The 16,917-nt window shown below is 44.6% G+C and overlaps 1 protein-coding gene across 4 annotated transcripts in view; it reads left to right on the top strand.

The window, feature by feature from the left end:
• Positions 1-16,704, top strand: part of mcf2l2 (MCF.2 cell line derived transforming sequence-like 2) — a 77,756-nt gene extending 61,052 nt beyond the window's left edge. For 3 of the 4 annotated variants that reach the window (XM_084473178.1, XM_084473177.1, XM_084473176.1), the window contains exons 28-31: positions 5,051-5,160; positions 6,192-6,307; positions 12,604-12,677; positions 13,924-16,704. In XM_084473178.1, the coding sequence (XP_084329304.1) occupies positions 5,051-5,160; positions 6,192-6,307; positions 12,604-12,677; positions 13,924-14,012 (389 nt within the window). In that variant the 3' untranslated portion in view covers positions 14,013-16,704. The remainder of the gene's footprint in view (positions 1-5,050; positions 5,161-6,191; positions 6,308-12,603; positions 12,678-13,923) is intronic. The other variant, XM_084473179.1, reaches the window with a different exon arrangement.
• Positions 16,705-16,917: the final 213 nt, after the last annotated feature.

Raw genomic sequence — 16,917 nt, 5'->3', positions numbered from 1 at the left:
GCCACCCAGAGATTTGCCTTTCATGAGGCGGCATTTTAGCCTCACTCTGTGCTCAGATCCCACCCGCCGCCGGCGCTGCTGCTTCCTGAGAAAGACGTTCAACGCCTCTCTCCCGCCTTACCCCCCCCCACCACCCCCATGATTGAAAAGGCAATTTTTTCCATGACGTTCGGATGAAGGTCGGGAAGTATGGCAACATGACCCCCCATGGAAATAAGCATAAGCAACGACGGGAGTGTATTCGGTTGAAGGTGGAGCCATTACCCGACACCGGCCGCGACGCGACGTAACGCCAAAGGGACGGATAGACGGACAGGGAGAGGGAAAGGAAAAATAAGACCTGCGACTCGCCGGGGAGAGGAAGTCTTCACGCGGACGGGCGGAAGGAAGGAAACCACTGTAATGATTTAGGGAGAGACGCGCCGCTCCTCTCACTTTGTCTTCCATCAGTCTTCATCATGTGGCCCTCAGCACCGCCTCGTCTATTTGCTGGGCATTACTCTCCGAGAACGCAAACACACACACACGCACGCACACACACACACACACACACAAATGCACGCACTCACACGCGCGCGCGCAGAAGCAGACGCGCAGAGTTGCTTAAGACCATGATGGGAAAGAAAAGACAAACACATTATGTGTAGTGGCGCTGTGTGCCAAGCATCACTTTGTGTCACACTCAATATGTCATCGCAGCACTACCTGCTGCTATCTGCGGGGCCCGCCACCGCTCACACATAGAGCACCGCCGTGGTCCCTCACACTGCTTACTATAGGGGGCTCTTGGTGGGAATTCTGGCAGGTGTGTGTGTGTGTGTGTGTGTGTGTGTGTGTATGTAGAGTGTTGTCTGGTGTGTGTGTGTGTGTGTGTGTGTGTGTGTGTGTGTGTGTGTGTGTGTGTGTGTGTGTGTGTGTGTGTGCGTGTGTGTGTGTGTACAGTATTGTCTTTGGTGGGCGTGTGTGTGTGTGTGTGTGTGTACAGTATTGTCTTTGGTGTGTGTGTGTGTGTGTGTGTGTGTGTGTGTGTGTGTGTGTGTGTGTGTGTATGACGTGTGTGTGTACAGTATTGTCTTTGGTGGGCCTGTGTGTGTGTGTGTGTGTGTGTGTGTGTGTGTGTGTGTGTGTGTGTGTGTGTGTGTGTGTGTGCGTGTGTGTGTGTGTGAGTGTGTTCGCAACAGGAGGAAGGCTTGGGAGAGGTTGATAATGAGATCTGTCTTGTTCCTCATCCTGCCCTGACCGCCGCGTGTCTCTGGGCGCGCTCTGTCACGCGGGCCCACGCCTGCCCTCCCCCGCTCTGCTTTGCTTCTTCCTATTTATTTCACTCTGTTGCTCCATCATTCCATCTCTTCCATGTCAGACACTTTTCTTTTCTTTGTCTCTTCCTTCCCTCCCCTGTGATGATCGCTGCCACTCTCAATTTTTCCTCCTTTCCGTTTTTTTTTCTTTTCCTTCCGGGGTCATTTTGTTCCGTACTTTTACTTTCCCCCCCCTTGACTCTCTCTCTCACTCTCACGACAAACTCTCATGGCAACAATGTCCGCCTCTGTTTCTGCTAATGTGGTCCTTCCCTCCGTTTCCGTGCTGTCGTATCCCCACCACCGTCCCTCTGTCTGTCTGGCCTCGAACCCCCCCCCGCCCCCCCTCGCCCATGCTATAGAGCCCGCTACCAAGGAACTGGAAGCCCCTCGCCGCTTCTCCCTCGCCTCCTCCCTCGCCTCCTCTTGCTCCTCCACCTCCTCCTCCTTTGCCGCGCGACGCACCAAAGGTATTCCTTTCTTCATCGACCCTTCAAGTTTTTCACGTCTTTCTCTCAATCTCTCACTCTCTCGCTTCTCCTTGCTCTTTACCTCTCTCTCTCTCTCTCTCTCTCTCTCGCTCTCCCTCTCTCTCTCTCTCTCTCTCTCTCCCCCTCCCTCTCTCTCTTGCTTCTCCTTGCTCTTTCACTCTCTCTCTCCCTTGCTCTCACTATCTTTTTCTCTCTCTTTCTGACTCTCTCCTCTGACTCTCTCTCCCTCTATCTCTGACTCTCTCTATCAAACTAATACTCTTTTTCTCCATCTCTCCCTGTTTTTGTCTCTATCTCTTTCTCTTTGTCTCTCTCTCTGTCTGTCTATGTAGAGATCTATATCTGTTTCTCTGCTTTTATTCCTAATGGTCGCTCCCTGAAGCTGTTTGCTGTAGGTTATTTTTTCCCCCGTTACACACAGGTCGTCTGCTAGGGAAATGTTCTGGATCTTTCCATGACCTTTAATGTTGTGCAAGACGCCATGGCCATATTGTCCTAGCAATATGTTTTTTTTGATGAGGCCTATACGGAAGATAAATGTCGATCCAGCATCTTACCAACCAAGGCTGCTTTCTCAGACCAGTTCCACCGTCTCCTAAAAATCAAATGCATATAAAGGCACATCAAGGCTCCATCGCCAAAGCCGACACTGAAAAAAGAAATATATATACTTACGCTTTCTGTTAAATAGAAATGAGTTAAGAAAATAGGGATTTTGATTCGATGACATTTAGAACGTTGGTTGACATTCAAAGCTGGCACAACTGCAATAAGTCCAATTTACATCAGGAGTGTAGATGTAAAGTTCATTTTAACCAAAGGTGGTGGGTGGCATCCATAAGAAATATATATAATATATATAAAAAAGCATATTTTTCTTCAATTATCATTTTCCCCTTCTTTTTTGTATCGAATATGATTTTAAATGCTCTGCAGATCTGTAGCTCATCAAGTTGTGATCTGGCATCTTCTCTCCTTTAAGGAGTAAAGTTTGTGATAATAAATAACATTTGAGACGAGACGAGATAGCACTTGGATGGGATTGGAGTTGATTCGATTTTGCATTTTTGTTCCTGTCTTGGATCATTCTTATTTTGACCAAGTAGATGCCAATGCATATTTTTTGCAGCAATGTCACAAACACAACAATCTTGTAGCGCATGTATTCTTTTGTGCACAGTGCACATTGTGACTTTATACACTGACTAATCTAATCCAACATCTGTACCAACCCTGAAACTCCCTGATCCCTTGTGCAGGTCCGCTCTCAGCCGGCATAAAGAACAAGAGACATGAGATAAAGAGCGATCCCACACCGTTTGGTTACGAAGGTACAGCTGCTTGCCAGGGGCACCAGCTCAAACGCATGCTGCTGGCCACTTCCATCCTTGTTGTGGTTTAGTTTAGTCTTTTCATTTTTGCCTGATTGTGTCGATAAAGAAATCGATCTGTTTACCTCTGGAAGTCTGCACCTTTCTGTGTTTGTGTGTGTGTGTGTGTGTGTGTGTGTGTGTGTGTGTGTGTGTGTGTTTTTGTGTGCACGTGCGTGTTCCTTTCACATGAATGTAGCCTGTTTATCTGCCGTGAGCCTGATTATCGTTGTTTGCTTGAACACTTTGAATGCACCCGTGCCTGTTGTTGTATCGGACCGTTATATCACCGTGTGTCTTAGGACTGTTTATGTGGGCCTGCATCCTTGTCAGCTCATGGTGAAGTCGTTGCATGAGAATTGAGCCTATTTCATCGATTGGGTTTGGTGGCTGTTATGTGACGACAGTGAAGTGGCTTCCTTGTTTGTTTTTGTTGTGTCCAAATGAACCACAATGAAGCGGTTCTGTTTGTCGGGTCTATTTTCGTTTTTTGTACTGATTCGATCGACATCCCGTATCGAGTTTGATTCATTGTTTGGGTGGAGCTGCCGCCGCGAGCGGGCGAGTCCACTATTGTTGCCTCGGCGACGACTAGGCAGGGGCCGGCGGGATAAAAAAGGCATGTTGGCTTCTCTCACAGACACGCTGCGTGGCACTATCGGCGTCATCAGGAAGCGCCAGAGCGTCATCGGCACCGACACAAGGTCGAACTGCCACACCGTCCCGGTTCCCAGGTCCACCTCCCAGCCAGGTAACGGGGCCTCGCCGCGGGAGAGAGGCTACCGCCCACGACGCCGTGTTTCTGTCCGTCAACCGTTTCTATTCTCCTTTGCCATTTTTGAGCCCTTTATTTTCCTCCATTGTTCGTTTTTTTTCAAGATAACTTAACTGGTTTTAATTTGGGTGTTCTTAAGTTGCTGAAAGGCTGGTAGTGTCCTGGCCTATTATTTTGTGTTGTTCATCGCTGTTTTGTTAAATTTTCTCCCATCATTTCTTTCCCTTTTCTCCTTGTGTGCTGTTCACTTTGAGGGGTTAGGTTTTATGTTTTAATTGTGGTGTTTTTAAGTTGCTGAAGGGTTGGCATTGTCCTTGTCCATCATTTTTGCATTGAATAATGTTTTCTTCTCCATTTTCTTTATGGGGTTTGCACTGCAATGAAATCTCAACAATAGATCTATCGGTAATGTTTGCATGCAGATTCAATTGTGTTCAATTGTGTGTTCAATTGTGTGTTCAATTGTGCGTTTGTGAACTGTACCTTACCACTATGCACACATGGCTTCTCCTTCAACGACAGCAATGTGCTGTGCAGGCTCGTTCCAGGTACATGCCGGTACAGGCGACATCAGATGAGGTCACGCAAGTCATGAGTCTGCCCGTGTGCTAACTAACGTGTTATACGCTAGCTGCAGCACACCTAAAGGCTCAGATATGGTTCCACGTCGACACAACGCAATGACCATGCAGACGCTTCGACGCAGTGGTGAACCGGGTTTTGGTTCTGCATCGGGTTTGAGTGAGTGGACCAATCCCAGCCCTTGCTGCTGCGTCGCCTCAATGCAAGGTTAACATTTTTGTGAGCCGCACGTCAGTCCCTTTGCGGTGGACGCAAGGAGGGGTCCGCAAGGACGTAATGGTTCCGTAAACCGCCTTGCGTTGCGGCGACGTGGAACCATCACTGAGCCTTGAGACGATCACAAACAATGAAGACATTCCCATCCAACCCCGGGAGATGCCATGGAGGCTTAGGGGGGCGGCGGCTTGCGGCAGTGCCTGCAGGCTGTGTCTGTGTGCGTGCGTGCGTGTGTGTGTGTGTGTGTGTGTGTGTGTGTGTGTGTGTGTGCCCGCCTGGCAGCTCACGCGGCGTGTGTTTCCGTGTCTGTCTCCGCAGGCTGGAACCAGAAGTGCCTTCGGTCCACGGACAACGAGGATTTTGAGCCCATCCCCTCCAGCACCGAGGAGCTCTCCAACTCCTCCGAAGAGGAAGGCAGCAACAAAAATGTAGGTGCCTGCTCATTTGTTCCAGGTTTTTTTTTCTTCTTTTTTTTTTCTCCGTCTCTCTCCTGCCTTCCTCTGCCTGTCGCCGGGAGCGTCTGTTGGGCGGGGATGAATCGTCCATCTGCTTCCCCTCTGTTCCGCCGTGTTCCTCTGTCGCTCTGTCGCTTCCCTCAAGAGCACTCCTCACATCCTTCACTAATCTTTTTTTCATTTTAATTCCGCTCTCATCCCTCTCTCTCCTTTTTTTTCCCCCTCCCTCGCTCTGCCCCACTCAAAGAGAGGAAGCCTTTATTGCTTAATTACTTCCTGTTGCCACGTCTCATTAGAGGCTCGCGATGACGCCTTGACATTTAGGAAACAAATGATGAGAGAGAGAGACCGACGGAGAGACACACAGATTGGGAGAGAGAGAGAGAGAGAGAGAGAGCGACAGGGAGAAACGCAGAGAGAGAGAGAGCGACAGCGACAGAGAGAGAGAGCGACAAAAAGAGAGGGCGATAGAGAGAGAGAGAGAGAGAGAGAGAGAGAGAGAGAGAGGATTAAACCTCTGCAGGCGCTCTTGACGGTGTCAAGCTCTGTCATAATCCTCACATGGGAGAGAGCTCAGAATCATAGCACGGGGGAAAAATGTGTTGAGGTGTTCATTTCAAGAACATCTCCAGACACACACGCACACACACACACACACACACACACATACATGCATGCACACGCTCTCACATGCACACACCCGCGCACCCAAACACACCATCCATTCAAGCATCCATGTACTAGCAAATGCACAAAACACACACACACACACGTCTCCTCTTTGACACCATCCACAGCAGCGCATGCTGAGCGGGGATAAGCTGGCTCCTATATGTCCACAAAATTCCCCCCCTCCCCACGCACGCACGCACGCACGCACGCACGCACGCACGCACGCACGCACGCACGCACGCACACGCACACACACACACACGCACACACACACACAGGCTGTCCGTATGAGTGAACACGTCCGTTAATGGGCCTCTCTTTCCCCCTGGCAGAGCGACAGCGTGCGTTTCCGGGTGCAGCTGACCTACGAGTCGTGCGCCGCAAAGGACCTCTCCCTGGAGTCAGGCGACCTGGTGCAGTTCCTGGAGGAGGCGGAGAACGGACACTGGTGAGTCCGCCCTATTGGCTGAGCCGCTCACCCAATCAGCCTTGTCCACCTAATCACCCACCACCTCGGCCTGGCCATCCGCAAACACGCACCTCACCTCAACCTCACCTCTCCCCCTCCCTACCTCTGCCGGGGGATTTGGAAATGAACAATCTCACACCTTTCCGTTTAACCACATTGTGTTCCAAGGGGGGGCTGGGGGTGCGATCTCGGAGCTCGCCGCTATGCTCCCGCGGAGGGAACGGAACGGTGTTGCTTATTGCCTTCCGTGAGAACATCACATTCCCATCCCATCTGAGCAATTTAAAAATAATATCAGTGTTATGTTTATGCACCGGGACTCACTTTAAGGTCGGACGCATTAGGTGTTTAATTTGTTACACATGCCCTCAATATGGTTAATAAGTACAGTTTAAGTCCCCCCGTTTCTCGGCCCATTTGCGGCGCCGCTACCTATCCGGGTTTCGACTGTCCCCCGAGGAATAGCATATTTTTGGCCGAGCACTCCCAGCTGAACACATGTATTATTAATGTCCTTCCCTTTCTCTCATGCCAGGGCCACACTTGGCTTTGTATCAACTGCGTGTAGTGATTTATTCCAGCTTTGTTTTAGAGGATTCAGGTCATTAGTTTGTAGACCAATATAAATAGATTCATACACACCTTATTTAAAAAGAAAAATGTTAAAAAAAAAAAAAATTGGTAGGCTGTGAATACACTGGGAATGAACTAGGATTTTTACTTGGTGTTTGTGTATGTGTATTCGTCTCTGTGGAACTTTTGTTTTACTTATAGTTGAGGGTCAAGAGGAACACCATATTTGGACATTCTACTTTTTAGTAGTACTCATTCATTTTAAGATAACCCAGGTTATATCTGCAGACACCTTCATCCTCTTCAATAGATTGAATGGAGCACTCTTGTTCCAACAAACAAGACAAACTAATTTGCTCTGATATATTCTTACACAATGTGTTATGTTGTGCTATAGCAGGTAGTACCAACATGAAGTGGTAGTTTTAACCTAGATGAAAGCTGCTTATCCTGCATGGCATTGTTCTTGAGCCTGAGTTGATCCATTCAAAGTTTCCGTACCTGATATTACTAGCATATCGTTTGGTTTTTATTCAGAAAAACTCATAAAATGATAATACTATGGTAATGGTAAAAAAAAAATGGCCTGCATTTACTGTATGTAGCACTTTTCTAACAACCACTTAAAGCACTACACAATATTGTGTAACATTCAGCCATTCATACACACATTGACACACCGACGGCGGTGTCAACCATGCTCAGAGTTAGGTATCTTGCTCAGAGCCCCCTTGTCATAAAGAAAAGATCTTGTCAAATAAAAAATGAAGATGAATACACCTCAGATATCCAGAGGAATCCATTCAATTGGTTGTGAGTTTGCCTCACTTTTGCTCACTAGAGGGATTGCCATTGATTGCATGTTGTCTTTTGTCTGTGGTTATCCAAAGCCTGTTAGTTTGGTTGGATAAGATCTGTGGAATCTTATCTAACCAATGTATTTTTTCTTTTTGATTGAGTCGTCCATTAAGACATGCTGTTTGACTCATTATGCCTCCCTATATAGTGTTATTAATTTCACGGAATGGTACACAGCTCCAAAATAACAGATGACGTGTAAAAACAAATGGAGCAAAAGATACGCTTTCCCGTTGAAACAAATTAAAAACTGCCTCCAGGGAGAACAACAGGAACTGTACACGTTGACGTTTTCAGCAGATCTTAAGCGAGCTACAGTACGTAAGACAATTGAAAAGCCCCAAGCCCCGCATGGGATTTGTTTTTATTTTCCGAATGCACAAGCCCTTTGCACCGTCCTCTCTGGATTGGCGTAAGAATGTCGGAGATTCACTGGTCATTCGCTCAGAGGATAGGCATGTGGGCGTCTGTGCCTTCGATGAGACAGAGATTGGGACATTGAAATTTCAAACCAAGCCTAATGTCACGAACGCTCGAGAGCTGAACGCTCTGATAGTTATCGGAACATAATGCAATGCGATTTTCCTAGAAGACACACACACACACACAAAAAATAAACAGTTATATAGCTGAGTTTAGCTCAGTTCACAAAGGGTGTGTGCTTGTTTTTTTGCGTGTGCCCAAGAGATATTTAGAGAACCTTTTTCTTCATGCATGGTGCGATTTACATATTCTTTTTGATTAATAGCTCAGTTTCAGGACGTGGCCATATTTATTTCCATGTTTCTTTGTTTAAAAAAATATATATAATGCTAATAATAAAATAATCCAAAAATGTAATCCATTGGAGGATTACCAGCCACTCCCTGGCACTGATATTGGCCAATTGAATTGGGAGGTAGAGTTTAAATAATACGAAGAAACATGTGCTCTATAAATGGTTTCCACATCTTTTGTTTTGAGGGCACAACGTGTGATTCGTAGTGTATGTGGAATCCCCGGGCTAGAGGCAACGTGTGATTGGTCCATTGTACAAGTGGGTGAATTAGCAGTCCTGCTTGATTTGAATTGTGGATGTAAAAAGTGGAGGACCATCTTCCATTTGGATTGTTAAGAGGACAAAACAGTAAACAGAGACATTGAAACAGTTCAAGTAGAGCAGAATAACCACACACACATGTACACACATATATGTACACACAATGTTAATTCAAACCATTTCAAACCAAAACTTCAGCTCACAATCTCAGGCCCTATGCAGGTCACTGCTTTTCTTCGTTACTGCCTCTGATGAATGCCAGTTGCCATACAAATGGTGGCCATTGATTAGAATCAATCAAAGTCTCTTGTATGAAGTGTGTGCCAGTTGTGGAAAATGGTGCCACAAAAGGTGTCTCCACAGCAATTTGTATCCACAAGATGAGATCAACAAATGCACAAACGCAGATCCGCAACCACAACAACGATTTCGCAGTCGTAAGACATGGCATTGTCTTAACCTACTAGTGTATCATTTATCTTTTCACATCACAAAACTTGACATGGAAAATGTGTGGATTTTATTTATATGTGTTGAGATTGAGAATGTGTAATATTGGCACTAAATTCACTCTCATACTCATACTTCTCATACTTCCAGCATCACTTGTTTTTTTGATGTTCTGTCTGTAAAAGCAACCTCGCAAAAATAATTGTCCTTGTATTTACTGTCACTTTTCATTTGAAAGCTACGGGTACAGATTCAATAAAAACAAAAAGGATTGAGATATTTGGGCTTAATCCTATTTTCAGCTTTTGGCTTTCGACTTTACAACAGTGAGCAGCCTGCAACTTTTAAGATATCATATCCCATTTCATGCTTTTTAGGGTTAAAAATTGCATTCGGGGGTACTACTAGAATAGGGTAACATGTCGGTATGTTAAAAATACCCCTTATTATTCTCACACTGTTAATTTCTGCAAAACCAATTTCAGCATCTTTCAAAAATGTTCTGTTTTGTATCCTATCGCTTTAAGGCCCCCCTCCCGAGTAGCCCAGTCTGCTGTGATTGGTCAGCACGCCTACTCTGTTGCAATTGGTCGAACGCTTTGCACACGTGTCAGCAAATTCACACCCCTGAGAAGTTGTAAACATAGATGGGTGATGCAACTTCTGCACTTCAGCACTGCCCACTGCACCGCAGTCTGATGGCACACTTTTACGGGAGTAAAGTTTGAGCGCAAACAAGCTGTTTCACACACTTATTGAGGGCTGTTCTCGGTGGGCACGAATACTCCCCCTGGGAGTATTCGCCCCAACCGAGTTCCATTTTTCTTAGATTTTTCTAGTTTAGCAGACGTAAAACATGTATACATTCATGTCATATAACAGTCTAAAGCAAAGGGTAAAGTCGAAAAAGCATGATATCACCCCTTTAAAAACATTATAGTCACTGACTACTGGAATCCAAAATTGACTTTAAGGTATTCATTTTGCATCATTTATATCCAATATGCTATTCATTTTATTCAATGGTCGGAAAAACCAAAATCAAGGTTGCTGAGTTTTTATTCTCTAGGGGTGTTTAGTTTAACACCTTTATTGTTACATAATTAATGAGTCTGTCCTACTTTCAGCTGTATTGCAAATGTAATTAATTGAATCAAATACAGCTACTGTGTGTGTGTGTGTGTGTGTGTGTGTGTGTGTGTGTGTGTGTGTGTGTGTGTGTGTGTGTGTGTGTGTGTAACCCACCTTGAACACAACTGACTTAAGGTCAATAACAAACACACCCCACCCCCCTCCCTCCCAAATTTAAGAAAACTTAAATATACAAGTAGGAAATGACAATTCCCTTTGTACTTCCACAAGGTAGAACCACCATTAATAGTTAATCCCTCTCGCTCTCTCTCTCCTGCGCTCTCTCCATCACCTCTCCCTTTCCTCCATCGGATCTATCCATGGGATTACCACTCCCTCTGTCTTGAAAAGTTATAATACTTTTATACTGCCTTGTTAACAAATCAATGGCTGGAATTAATTGTGACCGCGGTGAGTGTGCAAATGCGCGAGAGAGAGAGAGAGAGAGAAGTTTATTTTTGGGGGTTTTCAAGGGAGTTCTCTTGCCCTGTTTTCTTTTCTGGAAGATAAGAAGCCATCCTTAAAAACAGTTTGGAATATGCTCCCTTTTCACTCTTTGTTTCATCTGCTCATGAATATTTGAGACGCCTTAAAAAAATAAAATCTCCTATCTTGTCCAAAGTGCTCATGCTCATCACTCTATCCGATCTCCTGAGAGTTTTCCTTTTTACTGTTTTTATATCATTATTTTTAGACTTCAGTTCTGTAAAAATGTAATGTACAACTTGAGAGGAATGCGTGAGGATTATGCCCTTAAATCTTGCATCTAAAATAACAAATGCCTTTTTGTGAGGAAAATTTAACAAGTTGATGTGATTTATAGTCGGACAGAGTGCAACGCAGCGTGTGTGTGTATGTGATGTTCCTCTCCTCGGTTGTTGGTGATAAAAAGACAGATAGCTGTGAAGTATGCTAGTGCTTGTTGTTTACTCACCCAGATCACCTCCCCAAACTCTAAACTCTAATTGTTGGTACATTTTTTTCAGTACGTGTTAATAAGCCGCCATATTGTCTATTTTGGCAGTGAGTCAGACAAGCACAATTGGAACTTGGCAAGATTCAAATTATTATGATGGTCGTCAACAATCTGAGCTTCGACAAAATCTCCCAGATATAACCTGGTGGTTTTTGTTTTCTAATGCAACACAATACTTCAGAATACTATAAACCATGCCATGAATGTCTTTTGCTAACAGTGAAATGCATCTGGTGAAAATGTGTAATTCTTGTCACCACCCAAATGGTGTGTGTGTGTGTGTGTGTGTGTGTGTGTGTGTGTGTGTGTGTGTGTGTGTGTGTGTGTGTGTGTGTGTGTGTGTCTGTGTGCGGGCACATGTGTGTGTGAGGGCTTGTTTGTTATGCCTATAATCTGTGAGTTTGCTACCATCTAAAAATCGTTCTTTCTGAATCTTCAACAAATTGACCAAAAACCTTCTCTGGAAGCATCAATGGCGAAATATAGCCAAACAAGAGCAAACAGTCGTGTTCGAATTCTCAGTGGTTAATTTCATTGACTAAATAGTGGACTATAAAATACCCAAGAACAAATACCCATTTGACTGAACATACAATGTTCCCTACATGTTACTCCCGTATACCACAATGCAATGTGGTCATGTTTTAACGTTTAGAAATCGTTAGCGTAGAAAGCGTAGTGTCCGAATTCTCATTTGTTCATTCCCTATATAGTTCACTATATCATAAACACTATATAGGGAATAGTGAGTGAGTGAATAGGGAACAATTTCGAACACAGCTAATCAGTCTACACAGCATAACGAATACAACCGACATCCGGGCCAAGGCCTTGATCCTTTGTACGATCTAAACCGACCAATAGGCCTTTAGGTGTCACAGTAGGGTTAAAACTAGTGTAGCTCATTAAGGTAATTATGGGTCTGTAGGCATGCCAGTGCCAACAATCAACGTCATGATTCAACATCCAATCAACGTCCGCCGCAACCATTACACTGCGACAAAGGCCTATTAACCTGGTTCACTGTCAAATAAAGTCAGAACCAGTTTTCTATCACACCGTCATGCCCAGTAGCAGCATCAGCATCCACGAAGCAACAGCTGAGGGATTTCAACCTTTTTAGGTGGCAGCAAACCAATGTGGTCAAAGCGTGTGTGTGTGTGTGTGTGTGTGTGTGTCGCCTGTCACTCTTTGCGCTGATGCGGTGGAAAGAGCCTGGCATCCAATGTGCGTTTCACGTCGTTCTAGGCTAGTCAAGAAGCTACTAACAGAGGAGACGGGGCTGGTCCCAGCCAGCATCCTGCAGTCGGCAGCGGAAGGAGGTCCATCACGCTATTATCATCCTTTTCTATCCACCGGCGAAACTTACTCACTCACCACGCACCTCAGCCCCCCCCCCCCCACACACACACCCCGGCTTTACAGCTACCTGGCTCGATGGCAGCAACGCAACTCACTCCCCCCCCCCTTTCCTTACCCACCCAGCTAGCCAGACTTCCAACACCCTGTACTCCCCGCACCCCACCGATTCCCGCTCTTTTCTGTTACTCAGAGGGGTCGGGGGGGGGGGGGGGGGGGGGGGGAGTGGAGCCTTTGGCTGTATTGGAGCAGGGTTTGGGGGGGGGGGGGAACGTACAGTTGGGCCCGTAGGCACTGCATGACATCATCGATTGAAATGAATCCAGGCACCCCACCCGAAATCTGTTCCCCGCTGCCTGCTGCCTGCTGTGTCGCCTCTTGAAGCAACCGATTCAAAAAAGGCTGGTTCTATTTATAAAGTGAAAGAAGCTTGCTTACTTTTGAGTTTCTGAAAAACTCTCCCCGTTTTTTCCGTCTGCACGTCACCACATAGCAACACTTGCACACAGTCAAACTCCAACCTTCTCCTCCAGCATTCGCCAACGCGCCAGCTCACCGTCGGAGGAGCTTGCTCGGTTAAAGGGTAACCAAACACTAAAATAAAACCACAGGGAAAATAGCAAACGTGTGATGGCACAGATCGATAACGAATAACGACATTACAATTTCATTAAAAAGATCATAATAACCCGTGTTTCACCAGAGACCGTGTCCTATTCTGGGTTTGGTTTTTGGTTACACTCTACTAAAGAAGACCGACATGCCTTGCGCTCACCCTCGGCATGCAAGATATTGGCTGACTGGAGAAAATGTCGGCGCACATCCTCCCATGCATGTGTGCCATTTGGTTTTAACCGCCATAATCACCCTCGGCTTTTAAATCTGTATTCTCTCTGCCGACTGATATCGATGCAGATGTCGATAAGTCCTGTCGTTAAAGGCCCTTTCATATTCCGCTCTGATTGAAGCTGCTTTGTTGGGTCTGCTATGTTTTATCGACGTTGCGTGCCGTAGCCTCGCAGGCCTTTCCCTGAAGCGCTGAGCTTGAATGCCACAGGATACCCAGAATGCCTTGATGAACCTCATTGGCTTGGCACTCTTCATACTCTGCAAAGTTTTCTGTGCAAACTGTGCAAATTTTTGGGGGATTGTGTGTGTGGGTGTGTCTGTGTGTCGGTGTGCTGACTCTGCTGTTCATTTTATTTCCAGATATCTTCAGTGACCTGTGCACAGCGGCACTGTCTGACTCAGACGATAACGAAGCCAGTACCTGGGGTGACGTCTCTCAGGACAGCTGATTGGGCACCAACAGATGATGATGATGATGATGATGATGATGATGATGATGATGATGACCATGACGATGTATATCGAGAGTCTATCTTGGGATGGCAACAACGTGGCAAGCTGCTGGATAGTTTTTTACAAATTGTTATTCTTACTGCTGGACACAGTTCTTTTCGACGCATCATTTCTCCCAACTATGGATTTCCCGAGTCTTTTTTATTTTTTTTTATTTTTATTTTTTATGGCTGATTCATTGAACACTGAACTTTTTGGGCGAATAGGGGAGCAAAGCCACGGCCTGCAGGAAAACAAACCAAATCCAAACCCCTAAAACAAGCATTATATCATGTCACATGCTTATGGAGAAACAAAACGTACAGGGGATTATTGGTTTTTGTACTGTTTTTAAAATGTAAAATCCCATGAGACATTCAAGAAAGACATAAGTTGAATTCAACTTTTCTAGGCATCCTCTTGTTAGTCCTGAACTGCACTGAAAAAAGAAAAGGCCTAGCATTATTTGAGAGTGCATGCGTCTCCCTGCCTTTGTGCTGCACTGCTTTCACTACTTCGGGGCTTTGAAGTCCTTGCAACACACGTATACATGGGGAAAGTGGTAACAATACACAGGTTTACAGAAGCCATCTTATACTGAACATCATTTGCAGTTTTGACTGCTTGCCTTATTGAAGCCGATTGCATGACGACGGTCTCATTTAGAACTCATCTGCGACATTGTTGACAGGATAACTGTACTTCCAAACTAAAACTAAAAACTAAAAATGAGAAGAATGATGCGCAAGACAACATTTCACATTTTTACACTCTTGTTTTGTGAGTGTTGCAATAGTATAGGGAACTGGTTACCAGATATTGGTTGACTGTCATAAATAATGCAGATGGTAGGCGGGCAAAAAAAGCCCAGCTCTAGAATTCTTGCAGTTGTTCTGGTGGTCTGCCTTGCAGCAGTCGCTGGATATTGCTTTGTCTTTTAATAATAGGACTAATAGGGATTTAAAGCCTAAGCTGTAGCAAGTGTTATTATTTCACTAATACTATCGTTGCTTGTCTTATCCATCTGTTTTACACCATGTTGAGCTGATAATGAGGATTTACCACAAGCTCCTGTCCACAATACCTAGTCATCCCTTTTTGACTGAATACTTCAGAACAGCTACCATCACAACTGAATGTACTATTTAAACCCAATTTCCTTCCCACCAGGCTTAAGGCTATTGGATAACAGGGGAGGTCATTGTCCCTGCTCAGACTTATATTAAATGCCATTTTAGCATTTAGCATTATACCATTGCCAGTTATTATCAGTGTCGGGGATAGGGAATACAATGCAATACCAAATTGACCATAAAAAAGCATTTTATTCCTATATGATTACCATTGCTCATTTTTTTCAACAACCTTTCAATGTCATTTTTGGCAATGAAAGGAACCACATGCGTCCAGGCCCTGTTGCTTTCCATCTCAAACTGAAATATGAGACAATAATCTGATATAGATTCTGGTTCTGTGGAAAGTGTTAATATTAGCTAAAGGTTGCCCACATGTTTCCCACACTGGCATGTTGCTCCATGTTGGTGGCTATCGGTAGTAGACACGTCCATTCAAGTGGTCTGCGTGTGGTCCCAACCCCCTGGAGATGACCGTTGTGTGGCAGCTTCACAACACCGCTGTGTTCACCCACCAGCCACCAGAGACCATTACTTCAAGGCTTGGTTATTCAGATTGTTATACAGTTTGTTGCCATGGTGATACTGCAATATTACTCAGAGATATGTTCATATTTCTTTGCTCTTCGTGGGCTGTATTTTGGGGGGATGGGCATAACAACATTGATAGGAAAATTTGTAAATATATTTCAGTTTCTCTGATAGAGCAGTGTGCTTTTTCTGGTTAATGGACATAAACACACTCTCCATCCGAGACTAGCTTGATTGTATTTTCACCTTGAAACTCCTTAAAGCTCCCCGAAGCGGTGGTGTACCTCACCTCAGGCTGGACCTGCTTACATGAACAGGAAGTCTGAGTACCGCAGGAAGGCAGACCTGCCTATAGTCAGCCCTGCTTCTGTTCACACTCTCGTGTCTCTTTGTAAAATACTGATTTGGCACACATCCGTCCATGCAGTGCACTCAAGATAGGATATTTAATATATATCCAACATGTTAATAGGATTCTTAGGACTAATAGAGGCTTTTTGAGATGGTTCAATGGATAACTGTCTAAATGTATTCCTGTATTTGTAACACTCTCTTTTGACAACGACATGCTGTCGTTATTAAATGAAGAAATCTGCATCCTTTGCTACTGAGAAGCCATCCAAATCATGTTGACTGAAATAAGAATAGGTGAGATTCTTGGATGTATTTACATGAGGAAGAAGATAATGATATTTAAAGTCATGTTTTTAAGAAATTCATTGTTGCATATTTTGTCACTCTTCAAATGTGTAACACAAATTCATTTCTGATTGCTATTATCTGTATCAGAGGGTAGCAGTCATGTCAAGGTCTCATACTATTAAACAAGTACTTGGTTTGACTGCAGCAAAGTACAAGCATTGAACATATTGTATATTTTCTGTATTTTCACTTCAATGAGTCTTACTCTATCTTTGTAAAGTAAAGAATTCTGTACCATGCATTCTGTTGCAATTTTACTTCTATACGTTATAAAATGTATCAATGAAACTGTATAAATAACTCTTATTGTCATGGGTATAACATCACAGACTCTGCATTTCCTTAACAGTACACGCATGACATTTACAATTTGTCTTTGTTGTCTTTGCTCAAACCAAAATGCATTACAATTCAACCTATGTGATCAAATATTTAGTGGGAGCTGTTTTTCATTCATTTTTCATGAAGGTTTTGACCTTTATAAAGGTATTGGATC

The sequence above is a fragment of the Micromesistius poutassou genome, assembly GCF_964030765.1.
Source record: "Micromesistius poutassou genome assembly, chromosome: 9".
Taxonomy (NCBI): Eukaryota; Metazoa; Chordata; class Actinopteri; order Gadiformes; family Gadidae; genus Micromesistius; species Micromesistius poutassou.
Note: the sequence above shows the minus strand (reverse complement) of the source record. Positions and strands in the feature narration are given on the sequence as shown.